This window comes from Zootoca vivipara, chromosome 10 (assembly GCF_963506605.1).
Source record: "Zootoca vivipara chromosome 10, rZooViv1.1, whole genome shotgun sequence".
NCBI classification, from domain to species: Eukaryota; Metazoa; Chordata; class Lepidosauria; order Squamata; family Lacertidae; genus Zootoca; species Zootoca vivipara.
The window spans coordinates 68,899,439-68,915,843 of NC_083285.1; the positions used below are offsets into that span (position 1 = coordinate 68,899,439).

The 16,405-nt window shown below is 51.2% G+C and overlaps 1 protein-coding gene across 1 annotated transcript in view; it reads right to left on the minus strand.

Moving 5' to 3' along the window:
• Positions 1 to 16,405, minus strand: part of KCP (kielin cysteine rich BMP regulator) — a 98,720-nt gene that overhangs the window by 4,863 nt on the left and 77,452 nt on the right. Inside the window, exons 41-49 of the mRNA XM_060279271.1 lie at positions 14,812 to 14,891; positions 14,052 to 14,151; positions 11,739 to 11,827; positions 11,538 to 11,640; positions 8,170 to 8,312; positions 6,343 to 6,515; positions 4,828 to 4,939; positions 2,430 to 2,531; positions 1,194 to 1,358 (exon numbers count right to left, since the gene is read on the minus strand). Coding sequence (XP_060135254.1) covers positions 1,194 to 1,358; positions 2,430 to 2,531; positions 4,828 to 4,939; positions 6,343 to 6,515; positions 8,170 to 8,312; positions 11,538 to 11,640; positions 11,739 to 11,827; positions 14,052 to 14,151; positions 14,812 to 14,891 — 1,067 coding nt within the window. The remainder of the gene's footprint in view (positions 1 to 1,193; positions 1,359 to 2,429; positions 2,532 to 4,827; positions 4,940 to 6,342; positions 6,516 to 8,169; positions 8,313 to 11,537; positions 11,641 to 11,738; positions 11,828 to 14,051; positions 14,152 to 14,811; positions 14,892 to 16,405) is intronic.

Sequence of the window (16,405 nt, forward strand, 5' to 3'; positions counted from 1 at the left end):
ATAAGGCATCCCCCCAAAATAAGACATGCTGGGGTACCGGTACTATACCGTGCTGGGAGCAGGTCCGGATGGCGCTTCCGTAAGGAACAGGAAAAGGAAGATGCCTGTCCTTGCCGGAACCGGATGTGCAACGTGCACCACGTGGAGCTCAGACGGAGCGGGAGCCGGCAGAAGCTGCAGCACGCCCCGCGCCGAGCCCCGACCCAGCAGGACCCTGTGCGATCCGCAGCGCGCGCCGCGCCAAGTTCCGACCCAGCAGGAGCTGGCAAAGGCAGCAGCGCGCGCTTTGCCGAGCTCCAACCCGGCGGCGGGACGCGGCAAGAGCTGCAGCGCGCACCGCTTGGAGCCCCGACCCGGCAGGACCCAGCAGCGTGCCCTGCTGAAGCGCCAACAAAGCGCCCAGCAGCAGCAGCAGCCAGTTCCGGGCGCCAAGCCGCAGCAGGAAGAGGAGGTAATTTAATTTTTTAAAAAAAATACACCCCCGAAAATAAGCCATAGGCTTATTTTCTTGAGTAAAATAAATATAAGACGGTGTCTTATTTTATGAGAAACACGGTATAGAATGAGAGAACAAGAAGAACATATGTTTAGAGAAGATTGGAAAACGTTGATTGAATATATGGGGGGAAATTGTGTACACCTGAAAACGCTGGCAGCATTAAGATAAATTCAACAGTGTAAATAAGTTTAGATGGGTGTAATCATGGAAGACTGAATGGCATAGTTATTGTAAAATATGCAGGGATCTGCAATATGTAAAACGAACCACGGAAAGAGAAGAAGTCATTGATATTATAAGGGTGTTAAAATGAGTATTTTAAATAGCTAAACAGAAAATTTTATACAAAAATTAAGATGATAATAAAAAGAACCTGGGGATAGACTGCCTCTGGCTCTGGAGGTTCCATGTAGAATCAAGCCAATGGCCCATTTTGTCCCGCAGCAGAACGTCCTGAGAACCTAGGGATCCAGATAGACTGCCTCTGGCCCTGGAGGCTCTATAAGAAGACAATAGGAGCCTGCCGGATCAGGCCAATGACCCATCAAGTCCAGCATCCAGGAGCTGCTGCCAGTCAGAGTGGACATTACTAGATGGACCAATGGGTTCTGTCTCGATGCAAGGCGGTGTCTGGTGCGGCCCCGACGGCTGAGTGGTCTAGCACCCCTGCTACCCAACCCCTCACTGCTGTTACCTTCCAGCTGTTGCCGAAAGCCGCCTCTGACAAGGTGAGGTGGCCGGAACGGAGGCGCAAGTCGTCCTGGGGGTAGTTGTTGAAGTTGCCACATAGGCCGCAGGTGTGACCTTTGTATGTGCCGGGGACGCTGACCTCCAGGTGGGAGCGGCCATTCCAGAGAACCTGGCAGGGCGGATGGGCGGGGACAGAAGAACATCAGGAGAGCAGTTGGCTACAGTTGGGTTTGACCAAAGGGGGACCGATCAATAGGGACAAATGTCAGGTTCTGCCCTTAGGCAGGAAGAACCAGGTGCACAAATATAGGATGGGGGAACACCTGCCTCACTAGCAGTACATGGGGAAAAGATCTAGGGGTCTTGGTGGACCACAAGCTGAACATGAGTCCACAGCGTGATGCAGCAGCAAAAAAGGCCATTGCTATTCTAGGCTGCATCAACAGAAGTCTAGTGTGTCCAGATCAAGGGAAGTCATAGTCCCGGTCTATTCTGCCTTGGTCAGACCACATCTGGAATACGGTGTCCAATTCTGGGTACCACAATTAAAGAAGGATGCTGACAAGCTGGAAGGTGCACAGAGGAGGGCGACCAAGATAGTCAAGGGTCTGGAAACTAAGCCTGATGAGTATTGCAGTCCTGAGTTGTATCAGGTGCCATTTGGCGATGACCTTATATATCTGAGTTCCTTCATGGCCGAGTGGGGATTTGAACCCTGGCCGCAGACCACACCTGGAGTCCTGTGTTGAGTTCTGGGCACCACAATTTAAGAAGGACGTTGACAAGCTGGAAGGCGTGTGGAGAAGGGCGGCCAAGATGATCAAGGGTCTGGAAACCAAGCCTGATGAGGAACGGTTGAAGGAGCTGGGTATGTTTAGCCTGGAAGAGGGAAGACTGAGAGGAGATATGAGAGCCATCTTCAGATATCTCAGCATAGCGGCCCATGGACAAGATCCCTCTTTTGGGACTAGATCTGGAGCAGGAGAAAACCAGCTTGCTCCATATGGGACAGCCCTTGAGATATTTGAAGATGGCAAGCCTATCTCCTCTCGGTCTTTTCTTCTCTGTTTCTCATAAGCCTTGGTTTCCAGACCTTTTATCATTTGGGTTGAGCATGTTCCAGCTTGTCCGTCTCCCTTGGAGAGGCAGCTCATTGAGAAGACTACAGAATTAGCATCTCCCCCTCCCCAGTATCCTGGAGTCTGTTCTCCAGAAATCAGGCCCCCATCCCACTCTGCACCTTGACTCCAATGTTGGTGTTCAAGAGGAGGGTGCTGGCCTTCAGCTCCACATAGAGGTGTGGCTCCTTCAGGAAGGGAAGGGTCACCGTCTGGGAGTCCACCTGGTAAAGAGGACATAAGAACATAAGCAGAGTCTGCTGGATCAGGCCAAGGGGCCACACAGAAGAAGCAGATGCTGTCAGGGCTGGTTGGGCACAGAGCGACAGAGGGCGGAACCAGCTGGGGAGCCCCCAAGGAAAGGAGGCTCAGATTCCAGGAAGTGGTGGTGGGACGATGTTGAGTGGTCCATGGGGGAAGAGGGAGCAGACTGGGAGGAGGAGGAGGAGGTGTCAGAAGCAGAAGAGGCAACAGGGTTTAGTGAGCTGGGAGAGGCTATGACAGAGAGCAGTCCAGAATCAGACACAGAAGTTGATGCAGGAGAGGAAGGAGGCCAAGAGGCAGACAGGAATCAGTCTGGTGAAGAGTCATAGGTATCTCCCCCTGTTGCTCAGACAAGCTCTCCTCTCCCTTGTCTCCCAGAACCAGGAGAGGCAAGAAGAGGGCGGAGGAGAGGTGGGCTCTCAGGAAGGCGCAGCCTCCGATTGCTTGAGGGAAAGCCCTGGAGAGGAAGATGTGGGATGTAATCAATTGGTGCAGTCAAATGCAACATTCCTTATTTCCCTAGAATGGGCACAAGCAGGGGGACATCCAGTCAGGGCAACTTTCTGTTCCACTGGTCTGGAGCTTCCTCCCCCTCCATGTGACCTGGGAGGTGGGCATTGCTCTGCCTGACTCTATAAAATAGCTGAGTCGCGCAGCCATTTTCTCAGTCTAGTCTTGTCTTTCTTTTTGCTGCCATGCTGATCTCCTGCAGCCATTTTGTTGTCTTAATGTGATTTTGCTGTCTGCTGGCTCTCAGCCAGCAGCACGTGAGTCCAGTCTCCACATGAGATGAACTCCCAGTTTCTTTGTTTAACTACCAAGTGAAGCCTGCCTTTCAGGGATCAAATCGTGAACTGAAATGTGAGCAAACTTTTTGTTACTTTACTCAGAAAGACTCTCATGTCTTTATTCTTTTAAGAGGGATCAAAGGGGACACCAGGAAATCATCTTAACTAAGAGATTCAAACGAATCTGCAAACTAGCTTCCAGCTATATTGAGGGGAACCTAGTGAGTGAGGGAAGGATAAAATTTATTCAGTATATCCTTTCCTACTATCCTTAACATTCCCAAAGAAGAGACTTAGGCAGCTTCATGGGGGCAAGATGTAGATGAGTTGCTCATTAGGCCCGACTCTCCTGTGCATATCCTTTGAAGGTTACTCGAAAACTGCAATTAATCCAGAATGTGGCAGCTAAACTGGTGACTGGGAGCGGCCGCCGGGACCATGTAACACCGGTCCTGAGAGACCTGCATTGGCTCCCAGTACGTTTCCGAGCACAATTCAAAGTGTTGGTGCTGACCTTTAAAGCCCTGATCGGCCTCAGCCCAGTATACCTGAAGGAGCGTCTCCACGCCCATCGTTCTGCCCGGACACTGAGGTCCAGCTCCGAGGGCCTTCTGGCAGTTCCCTCATTGCAAGAAGCAAGGTTACAGGGAACCAGTCAGAGGGCCTTCTCGGTGGTGGTGCCCGCCCTGTGGAACGCCCTCCCATCAGATGTCAAGGAAATAAGCAGCTATCCTATTTTTAAAAGACACCTGGAGGCAGCCCTGTTTAGGGAAGTTTTTTAATGTTTAATGGTGTATTGTGTTTTTAATATTCGATGGGGAGCCGCCCAGAGTGGCTGGGGAAACTCAGCCAGATGGGTGGGGTATAAATAGATAAAACAAACAAATAAATAATATCCTGCTTTTTCTAATACTGTACAGTCATACCTCAACATCCGAACGACTCGACTTCCGAAGGTTTAAACTTCCGAAGTCGACACCCCGGAAGTCTTTTCGCCGTGTGCGCAATCTGTGCCTGTGCAGAAAGGGTGAGCACGGTCGGTGCATGCGCAGAAGCGCAAAATCGTGCTTAGCACATGCACAGAACGGGCGCTTCGACAACCGAAGACTTTGACTTACGAAGACGGCCATAGAACAGATTGTCTTCGTAAGTCGAGGTACCACTGTATAAAGGAGCAGCCAATCAGGCGCCTGGATGAAGCGAGTCAGCAACCTGATTGGCCCGCAGGAGCAGCCAATCAGGCTTCTGGTGGAAGTGAATCCACAACCTGATTGGCCTACAGGAGCAGCCCTGAAGTAGCCAATCACGCAAGGCCCATTGTGTAAATAATGTATATATAGCGGACGTTTTGGGGGAAAGAGCCATTCTTCTTTTCTTCTCCTGTTGCTCCTACAAGCCGAATAAAGAGCATGAAATTCACTCCCGACTACGAGTATATTTCACAGCCCCTCCCCTCCCCCCTCCTCACCATGACCACCCGATCCTGGAGCAGCTGAACGGTGGTGTCGCCAATCGTCACAGCCACTTCCTTGGTCCAGGAGACGCCTGTCCGCCCACGGTCATCATTGGTCACGTGGATGCTAGGGAGGGGGAGGGGAGGGGAGAAGCAGGGAGTTCTTTATCACAACCTATGGTTACATTTCTTAATTCTTAATTTTTGAAGCGGGAAAAACAGTCAAACAAACAAGGCTAACAAAGTATTCCAATGTTAGTGGGAAAGAAGCTGTAAGGAAGGAAGCAAAAGATCTATTAAAATACGGCAATATTCCAAGATAAGACACAGAATAATAAACATTGGGTTGCAGGGAGCAGGCGAGTCACTTGCTAAAAGAACTCCAATGGCTTCTGGTCTGTTTCTTGGAACAATTCAAAGTGCTGATTAGGAGCTATAAAGCCAAATTAATAAACAAGCAAGCCACCCGCCAGCCTGGGTTTCCCCAGACACTCTGGGCGGCTTCCAAAAAATTAACTTTTTTAAGGACCAGGACTGTAACGAAGACTTTTCTATCTTCGTCAGGAGACAGAACGTGTGGGTGTTCTCCAGGGAACCCGAGTTTTCTCTCGAAACGATTCCACCTTTAGTCTGTGTGTCTGGTCTATTCTCTATAAAACATCTAATAAGTAAATAACTCATCTAATAACAAACAAACAAACATCGAATGATGAATGAATAAAGCACTGAAAACAGCGGTTCCCAATTAGGGGTCCGGTGTACCTAAAATCCTTTGCTTATTAGGGGCTACCCTCACATTTTGTTTTGCAGAGGTAACTGCCATAGAGTTATCAAATTTTTTGAAAAGCAGGGGGCCCGTGGCTTGGCTTTTGAAAATTAGGGGGTCCTCGGTAATTAGCCAATTGGGAGCCACTGATCTGTTGTTGTTGTTTAGTGGTTTAGTCGTGTCCGACTCTTCGTGACCCCATGGACCAGAGCACGCCAGGCACTCCTGTCTTGCACTGCCTCCCGCAGTTTGGTCAATCTCATGTTCGTAGCTTCGAGAACACTGTCCAACCATCTCGTCCTCTGTCGTCCCCTTCATGGATCAATGCCTTGTCGTGGCGAAGGGGCTTGAATAACTCAGAGAAGCTATGAGCTATGCCATGCACGGCCGCCCAAGATGGACAGGTCATAGTGGAGTTTTGACTAAACGTGATCCACCTGGAGAAGGAACTGGCAAGCCACTCCTGCCAAGAAAATCCATGGACAAAGACAACAGCCACTGATCTAAAACATCTAAAAGGCCCGGTCTAGTTGGAAGACCCCTCTCTCGGTTCCTCCACCCTAACAGGTCTCCTTGGGGGGGGGGGACGACGACGACGCAGGAGAGGGCCTTCTCGGTGGCTGCTCCCAGAGAACTGTGGAACTCCCTCTACTCTAGCATGTCCCCTCTTCCTTTGTTCTCTTTGCCACGCTTCTCCGCCCGCCCCCAAATCCTGCCGCCTCCGATCCCTCCTTGGGCACCCCCGTAGGGCGGACCAGTCTCACCTGAAGTCTCCCCCTTCACAGTCCTGGGCCAGGACGTAGGTGCACCTGCCCTGGAAGTGGACCATCTTGCCGTCGAAAGTGCGGTAGTGCGGGTCGCCGAAAGCCACGCAGGTGGCGGGGCGAGGGACGCAGTGTGGGCAGCACATGCCAGGGATCAGGGTGGGCGTCTCATCCTGCCGGGCACAGGAAGGGGGCAAGAGCGTCAGGGTGGCATTCTCTCCCCCCCCCACTCCCCTCTTTCTGGACTGTATCTTAGGAGCATCCGAAACAGCCTCGTGCCACCTCAGGAGGTCGGTCCTTCCAGACTGGCACCGTCTCTGCCAACTGGGCAGTCTTTTCCGAACCCTGCCATGTGGGGAGATTGTCACCATCGCCACTGGCACGGGAGAGGGAAATGAAGAGCAGAAAATCTCCCACAGAAATCAGGGGCAGGGACTGTTAGAAAACGCCCCGGCGACACAAATCGTAATGATTTATGCACACTAATCTTCTGACTTCACACAGCAAGAAGCGTAAGACATTGATGGTCAGGGGCCCCTTTACCTTTTTACTATTTATTTACCTACTTACTTACTTACTTACTTACTTACTTACTTACTTACTTACTTACTTATTTAACTATTTATTTGTGTGGGATGCGGGTGGCGCTGTGGGTTAAACAACAGAGCCTAGGGCTTGCCAATCAGAAGGTCGGCAGTTCGAATCCCTGCAACAGGGTGAGCTCCCGTTGCTTTGTCCCAGCTCCTGCCAACCTAGCAGTTTGAAAGCAAGTCAAAGTGCAAGTAGATAAATAGGTACTGCTCTGGTGGGAAGGTAAACGGCATTTCCATGCGCTGCTCTGGTTCGCCAGAAGCGGCTTAGTCATGCTGGCCACATGACCTGGAAGCTGTCTGCGGACAAACGCCGGCTCCCTCGGCCTATAGAGCGAGATGAGCGCACAACCCCAGAGGCGTTTATTTACGGACGATACACAGAGAAAGCATAATGGCGTCTGTTCTCTTTCAGCTCCGAGAACAAACGGGTACTGTAAAAACGAAACTATAGTTACAAAGAACATACGCAGCAGGAAGAGATAAGATTGTTTCTTCCTGTTTTCACAGTCCTGTGAATTATACCCATCACAAAATGCAGCCTCGGTGGACTGATTTACTAACAGTGACATGTAGGGGGTGGGGGGGGGGAGAGCAGGAAGGCTTGGAAGCCCACCCTGATCTGCCAGCCTGCCCACCCACCGACTTCCAGTTACCTTCTCCTCACCCCTGAGGCAGCTGACCTCCTGGGACGTCTGCCCAGCAAGCAGCTACCCTATTCAATTTATTTATTCATTGCATTTCTACCTCACCTTTCCCCCAAGGAGCTCAAGGTGGCCTGCAACAACCTTTCAAGGTAGGCTGGGCAGAGAACGAGGGACTGGCCCGAGGTTGCACCCAGTGAGTTTCATGGCTAAGTGGGGATGCCAGCCCTGGTCCCCAAGGTCCTAGTCCTCATTCAATCTTCACAACGACCCTGTGAGGTAGGTTAGGCTGAGAGTGAGCGACTCTGCAAAGGTCCCGCCCAGCGAGCTTCAGGGCTAAGTGCGGATCTCACCACTTCCTTGCGCTGCCTGCTGTTCTGTTGCCATGCTGCCACTGGCGTCGCCACCTAGCGGCAGCCACGCAAACTGCAGCGTGACAACTTACCTGCAAAAATATTCTATGGCAAGAAAGGAACATTGGTTCTCCCCGCCCACCAGCGGTGATCCTCAGACAGCGGCTCAGGGAGCGAAGACCCTGACAAGGCCTTCCAGGGGCTGGATGAATCTCTCCCCCCCACACCCCTTCGACTCACAGCGGCACAGGCAGCGGGTGGGCAGCGCTCGTTCCGGCAGTGCACCTCTCCAGACACGCAGGTACAGGCTGTGCACTCGTCCACCTGCCAGTGCTCATTGGACTGGAAGGTCTGGCCTTGGTGGGCGCAGGTGGTGCTTGGGTCTGGGAAGAACAGATAGGAAGGGGGTCAGCTCACGCCTGTTGAGAAGGCACCCGTTTCTCAAAACACAGCTGGGCTCTTTCGCCACAACACTCAACTATCGCCTGGTGTTTTCTGGTGTGTTCCCGACTTTGCTCATCCTTTCCACAGCCCTGCTGCCTGCCCCCCAATAGCATAGGGAGCACAACAGAGAGGGGAATCGCAGAATCGTGGAGTTGGAAGGGATCCAGGGGGTCATCTAGTCCAACCCCCTACAATGCAGGAATCTCAACCAATAGAATAGAATCATAGAATCATAGAATCATAGAGTTGGAAGAGACCACAAGGGCCATCCAGTTCAACCCCCTGCCAAGCGGGAAACACCATCAAAGCATTCTTGACATATGCCTGTCAAGCCACTGCTTAAAGACTTCCAAAGAAGGAGACTCCACCACACTCCTTGGTAGCAAATTCCACTGCCGGACAGCTCTTACTGTCAGGAAGTTCTTCCTAATGTTTAGGTGGAATCTTCTTTCTTGAAGTTTGAATCCATTGCTCCGTGTCCGCTTCTCTGGAGCAGCAGAAAACAACCTTTCACCCTCTTCTATATGACATCCTTTTATATATTTGAACATGGCTATTATATCACCCCTTAACCTTCTCTTCTCCAGGCTAAACATACCCAGCTCCCTAAGCCGTTCCTCATAAGGCATCGTTTCCAGGCCTTTGACCATTTTGGTTGCCCTCTTCTGGACACGTTCCAGCTTGTCAATATCCTTCTTGAACTGTGGTGCCCAGAACTGGACACAGTACTCCAGGTGAGGTCTGACCAGAGCAGAATACAGTGGTACTATTACTTCCCTAGATCTAGATGCTATACTCCTATTGATGCAGCCCAGAATTGCATTGGCTTTTTCAGCTGCTGCAATAGAATCATAGGATGCGGGGTGTGACAGGGAGGGAGATAAAAGGGACTGGCCTCGCTAACTTTGGACCATGGCCCTACCGACCGCTGATTTTAGCCCTGCCCACAGTCGGTACATAGCCCCCAACAGATTCCTCCTGGTGACATGTGACCCTCGATGGAGAATCTGCCCCCCCCCTGGCTTACAGGAAGCTCTGTTTTATAGGCAGTGGACCTTTGAGGATCCATTGCCGGGGGTTGGACTAGATGACCCTTGGGTTCCCTTCCAACTCTACAATTCTATGATTCTGTGAAATCCCTAAACAACTTGGGACCAGTTTATCTGGCGGATTGTCCTGTCTCGCATGCGCCCATTCAACCACTTTGATTGACAGAATTGGCACTTTTAGAAGTGCCACATAATACCCGTTCTGCACTTGTAAGAACTCCATCGTTTAATGTGGCAGCAGCTGAACTTTGAAACTCCCTGCCTATTGATATCAAGCCAGTGCCGTCACTGTATTATTTCGGTGCCTGCTAAAAACATTCCTTTTCTTATATTTTTTTGATTTTCCATATTGAAGTTTACATTCATAACACATCTTATTATCTACATACAGGATTCCCTCAAATCCCCTTAATTTTCCACCTCCCCATTGTGGGTCTTGTTATTACAGTTGTCTTACTGCATCTTTTGAAACCACCTACAATTTTATGCTTCCATTTCAATCATAATATCTGTTACATTGCAAGTGTTATTACAATCTGCTTAAAACATTCCTGCTTAGACAAGCCTACCCAGCGGCTTAGAAAGTTGATGTGAATTTTAATCCGTTTTAGCGTTCCAACTTTTTGAATGTTTCAAAGCATTGTTGCGAAGCTTTCATGATTTCCATGCTTTATGTTTCTGTAAACTGCTTTGAGGTTGCTGGGGTTTTGTTGTTTTACAATTGAGTGCTGTATAAAGTTTACAAAATAGGTAAACCAGTAATATAAATCCTTATTTATGCCAAACCCAGACTTCGCTTAACCTGGTGCCTTCCAGTCCATGTTGAACTCCAGGGCCGGGTTTCGGTTTGATGAGGCCCTCAGCTCCTGAAGGTAATGGGGCCCTTTCTATGTCCAGCTGTCCTTTGTCAACAACAAATTGTTGCTGTTTTTTGTGTTGAATATACGCTATATGGTAACTGATGGACCTAATAGGGATCTCAAGCCATTTGTACATAACAAATAGGAGCCTACATGTCAGATGGTCATCGTGGCTACTCTCGAGTAACTCTGATTCAGTCCCCCCCTCCTTCAGTCCCCCCCTTCAGTTCATTCCCCCCCTCCTCCTATTACACTTTATAGCTTTTTAGACACATACCATCAAAGCACAATTTTGTCTTTCTTCTTATTTTTGTCATCTCCCCACCCCTTCCCTCATAGAGTTGTTCTTCCTCCTGTTCTGGTGCACCCTGTCTTCTATCTAGTACATCATAACCGCAATACAGGGGTACCTTGGTTCTCAAACGCCTTGGTACTCAAACAACTTGGAACCCAAACACTGCAAACCCGGAAGTAAGTGTTCTGGTTTGCGAACTTTATTTGGAAGCCGAACGTGCTCCGTTTTGAGTGTTGCGCTTCCAATTTGAGTGTTATGATGAGGTCTATCTGTTTTTGCTATTTATTTTGCATTTTTATGACTCTTTTTGTTTTGTTTTTGTGACTGTGTGGAACTGCAGTACATTGTTTATTGCTTTCATTTTATGGATCGATGGTCTCGTTAGATAGGAAAATTCATGTTAAATTGCGCCTTGGTTTTGGAACACTTTGGTTTTGGAACGGACTTCCAGAACGGATTAAGTTTGAGAACCAAGGTACCACTGTTGTTGTTGTTGTTGTTGTTTAGTCGTGTCCGACTTTTCATGAGCCTATGGACCAGAGCACGCCAGGCACTCCTGTCTTCCACTGCCTCCAGCAGTTTGGGCAAACTCATGTTGGTGGCTTCGAGAACACTGTCCAACCATCTCAATTACTTCTGTTGCTCACAGCTCAAACCCTGGCCACGAATTCATCATACTATAACATTTATTGAAAAAGGCATTCTTCCACAAAAATGCTCTTCAAGAGATTCTCTTAATTTTGCTGCTTATTTTGTCAGTTCTGCATAGTCTTCTTGGCTTGAAAATTCTCCTTCCCTTTCTGCACATATAGAATCCTAGCTGTTGTTGTTACAACTCTACCAATTTTGGGGTTTTTGGGGATTTCTGCGCCTATAATCCCTAAGAGAAGTCCTCGCTTCTCACTTCGCAGATTTTATCACACTGACATGCTTTGAACAGCTGAGCCACCGAGCTCCTACCTTGGCACTTGGCGCAGCACTCCCCAGGCACTTGCAACTTTGCCAGTCCATCTTGGCACACCAGGGGCATACATTCCTGGATGTGGCACTCCACGTGGCCCAGCTGCACATCAAGGAAAGACGGAGGCATTAAAGGATGTTCATGGTTGCCAGGGGGCCTTGGCAGATATCTCCCCTGCCCGCCCGCCCGCCAGGACTTACGTTGCACGAACAGGAGACACAATTGTCCGCACTGTCTTTCCAGGTCTCCCCGTCAGACACGCGTCGCCCCTCGACCTCAATCACACACTCTGCAAAAAGGAGGGTTGGAAAGGGGGGGAGCGTTAGGGAGGAATAAGCTGGGCACCACTGTGCTCAAATCAGGAGGAGTTGGGGGTGGCTTGGAAAAGGAGGGAAGGGAAGGGAAGGAGGAAGGAAGGAAGGAAGGAAGGAAGGAAGGAAGGAAGGAAGGAAGGAAGGAAGGAAGGAAGGAAGGAAGGAGGAAAGGAAGGGAGGTAGGGAAGATGGAAGAAAGAAAGGAAGGAATGAGGGAGGAAGCATGGGCGTACCCAGCGCGGGGCAGGGGGGCAGCTGCCCCCCTAGAAGCAGGGCCGCACAGCCGTGGGCGAGAGCGGCGCTGCCGGCGGGGCTGGTGGGCAGAGGCGGAGGTGGAGCACTGCACAGCCCGGCGGAGTGCAAGTTTGGCGTTCCCGCCCACTGCGCCCTCCGGCAAGGCAAGGCTCCCTCCGTTACCCGGTCAACTAGGATGTGCTACCGGGAGGAGCCGCCGCTGCTACTACACGGCTTAAAAGGCGCCTGCCTCAGAGGAGACCAAATCCATCTCGGGAGGCAGCGACCGCCGGCCTCCCCAGGTTGCTTCCAGGGGTGCGGGGACCCTTCCCCCTCTCCCTTTCCCCTTCCCCTCGTCTCCCCCACACGCAGCCCTTCCCCAGCGGTGCTGGAGAAGGAGGGAAGCGGCCAGCAGCTCGGAGACGCTGGCTAGATGGGCACCCATCATCATCTGGGGGGTACGTTCCCCACACCGAATTTTGCCTTTAGTAGCTGGTTACTCAGAAGCAAGTCCCACCCAGTTCAGCGGAGTTTGCACCAGGGCAAATGCAGGATGCTACGAGGGTGCCGAGTCTGGCGCACAGCTTTAAAGGGGAGCTGCAAACTTAAATGCCCTTCCCTTTTTGGATGTGTCTCCAATTGAGCAGGAGAAGCATCGACCAGAACATGCAGCCCAACTGCAGCGAAAGGTTTGTTGTTGTTTTTTATTAAAAAAAAAAAGGAAAAGAGAAAAACCAGCCAGCCAAATAACGGCCCCGGCGCCTCAGATAGCCCCGGCTGGTGCCATGTGGAAGGGATTGATAATGACGGGCGCAGCCTCTTGCGTCTCTGCAGCGCCTGTCCCGAAGAGAACGGGCTCGCTGGGGCGCCTCGACACGCAGGGACTCCCCACACCAAAGGGGAACTCTTTCGCCACCCAGAGCCCAGCACCTCCCTCCCTCGGATTCAGGCAGCCCTGTTTAGGGAGGCTTTTAATGTTTAATAGATTACTGTGTTTTATTTTTCTGTTGGAAGCCGCCCAGAGTGGCTGGGGAAACCCAGCCAGATGGGCAGGGTATAAATAATAAATTATTATTATTATTATTATTATTATTATTAGTAGTAGTAGTAGTAGTTTTCCTCGCTTCACAAAAAATCTGCGTGAGGAAAAGGGGACGTGACGTTCCCCCCATTTCCCCCATTTGTTTGGGCGTCCTTCCCATTCCGCCCCCATCCTGCAGCCAGTTCCTTCCACTTTCCACAGGCTCGCCTTCAACCTCTCCACATCTATTTCTTGTTGGGATCCCTCCAACCTCTCCACCCCCCTGTTGCGGTGTCGTTGTCCCCCGGCGTTCTCCGCCCCCGTCCTTTCCATCCTTTCCTCTCTCCCCTCCTGCACTAGCTGCAGGCGGCGACAATCAGCGTCTATTTTCTGTCATCACTGCAAAATTTGGATACATGTGGCCCCTCCCCTCCTGCGTCTTGGCCCCTCCCCTTGCCCCCCTAGTTTTGATCCTGGGTACGCCCCTGGGAGGAAGGAATGAGGGAAGGAAGGAAAGGAGGGAGGGAGGGAAGGGAGGAAGGAACAAGGAAAGGGAGGAAGGAAGGAAGGAAGGAAGGAAGGAAGGAAGGAAGGAAGGAAGGAGGAAAGGGAGGGAAGGAATAAAGGAAGGGAAGGAGGGAGGGAAGAAAGGAAGGGAAGTGGGGAAGGGAAGTGGGGAAGGGAAGGGAAGGAGATATGACTAAGTGTGTGCTTCAGGGTTATCCGGCAGGTCTGGTGAAGCCGGTGTATGAGGCAGAAATCTGTGCTTGCTGGACTGGGGGAAATGAAAACCAGGGGAACTCCCCACCACTGGTATTTGCAGGGTTTTGCCAGAGAGATGCCACCCAACCTTAATCCACCCCACCAGTCGCTCCAGACGAAAGCTTTAGATGGGGGGGGGGGGAGAGGAAAAAAGAGAGCGGGGAGGGAGGGAAACACCTCACCATCACAGATGGGGCAACAGGCTCCATGTGGAGTGAAACGCTCCGCCGTGGGGCAGCTCAGTGTCGGGCAGCCTTGGTGCACACAAACCCAGGTCAGGTCCTGCGTGGAAACAGACAACAGCTGAGCTGGGAGATCAGAGGCGGGGTGTGTGTGTGTGTGTGTGTGTGTGTGCGCGCGCGTGCGTGCTCTGAGGGGCGTTGTGGAGATCTCAGAGGACGTAACATAAGAGAGTAAAAAAAGAGCCCTCCTGAATCAGGCCAAAGGCACGCAATGGGCAACCCGACGCCCATTATGGAAAACCCACAAGCAGGATTCGAACGCAAGAGCAACACTTTCCAGCAACCGAGATTCAGGAGCCAGAGCATAGCCACTTGGGCTAGTGGCCATCACTAGCCCTCTTCTCCCACCAGAATCTGTCCAATCCTCTTTTAGATGGGTAACCGTTGCTGCCTCTTGGGGGAGGGAGTTCTGCAGTCTAACTCTGCTGCATGGCGGGAAGGAGAACTTCCTCTTACCTGTCCTGACTCATCCAACCTTCAGCTTCATTGAGGCAAGAGGCTCAGATTGCCTCCCAAAGTATCCCCAGGACATTCGTTTGTTAAGGGCATTGGGAATTGTAGTTCGGGGAGGTAAACTACAGCCCCCAGGTTTCTGCCCACCCCAAAGATGCCCAGAAAGAAAGGTGGGGGGCTCCCTGCGCCCTGCAGTGCCACACAAGGCCTCGTTTTCGCCTGGCGCAGGTCACCTGGCGGGGCTCACCTTGCACTGGCAGGTGTAGCAGGGCTCGGTGGCTTGGACCTCGTTGCCCGTCAGGCTGGAAGTGCAGTTGCTAAGAGCTTCTGCAAAAGAAGCAGAGAGGAGGCCGTAAAGAAACAACTGGGACTTGTTTTTAAAAAGCGCTTTGCCCAAACCCTCCAAGCACTTTGCATCTCTTCAGGGAGGCTGCCATGATCATTATCCATCCGTCTGCCCATATCACATTTGTGAGGGACAGGGAATACCGAGAGGTCCCTCCCATCTTAAAGTCCAGCCCATCCCCAAGCGCTGGGGAGAGCTCTGCCTCCAGCGGAGAATCAGGAAGTGGTGTCCGAGGCTCAGGCAAGGTTGCGGAGCCACTGACCCAGGTGGGACAGGAAGGGGGGAGCCTGGGGGGAAGGCCAATTCCCCCAACTCCGGAATTGCGCAGAAAATGTCGGGGGAAGAGGCTGGGTCTCCCCAAGCTTCTTTGCTGGAAGAAAACGCGCCAAACTCCATTCGGAGGTACTGACACCTGACCGAAAGCATGTATATAGATCGCTCTGAGCACTGTAAATAATCAGCACTTAATAAAAGTCTAAAAGGACTATGCTGCGAGGAGTCGTTACTCTAGAGTAGCCGCATCAGCGCCTCTGACAACATTAATCACAGAATCATAAAGTGGAAGGGACACCCGAGGGTCATCTAGTCCAACCCCCTGCAATGCAGGAATCTTTTGCCCAACGTGGGGCTCGAACCCATGTCCCTGAGATGAAGAGAGCCGCATGCTCTTATTCCACCTTCTTCTCCAAGGAGCTGAATGTGGCGGTTCTCTCGTTCCTCATTTAATCTCCACAACATCCCTGCGAGGTAGTTCAGGCCCCCAAGGTCACCCAGCGAGTCTCATGGCCGAGTGGGGATTTGAACCCGAGTCCTGCTGTGGGTGGAGAGTTGGGGAGGCAAGGAACGGCTGGTTTGCCTAAAGCAGCCCCCCCCCCCGCCCCCAGTAGAACGTGCCATTTCAGGGGGCAAAACTTAATTATAGCAAATTTCTTCCGTCATTTCCCTGTCTGGGCTGCGGTTCACAAAATTACAGGATCGTAGCATTGGAAGAGAGCCCAAGGGTCAATACTAAAGTATTTACCATCACAAAAGAATGGCCAGGCTGCCCGGGTAAAGCAATCAGTGACCATTATCAGGTATCCTGCCAGACAGGATTTTTGCTGTAGACATTTTGTGATGTATGCATGATGTTTTGGGGTGGTGGTCTTGGGCTACAGGGTGGGCAATTTCAAAAGTCTATAAGGGCTTGTGCACCATTGTTTAGGGTCCCTCCTCCCTCCTGCGTGTGGTGAGTGGGGACCCTGTTGCAAAAAGCTTAATAAAGATCAGGCTACTTTGCTTCTCAATATTCTCTGGTTGGCCTCTGTTATTTTCTGCTTCCGATAGGGAACCCACTTAAGGACTCTATATACGGACTTTTCCCAGAAGGGAAAGGGAGCAGTTTTTTTCTTATAACACTCCAAAACAACCCACTTTTTAAAAGGGTGTTTGGACACCAGCCTTCATAGACCAGGTGCTCTCCAGACAGCTGGGGGTGATGGGAGTTGTAGTTCAA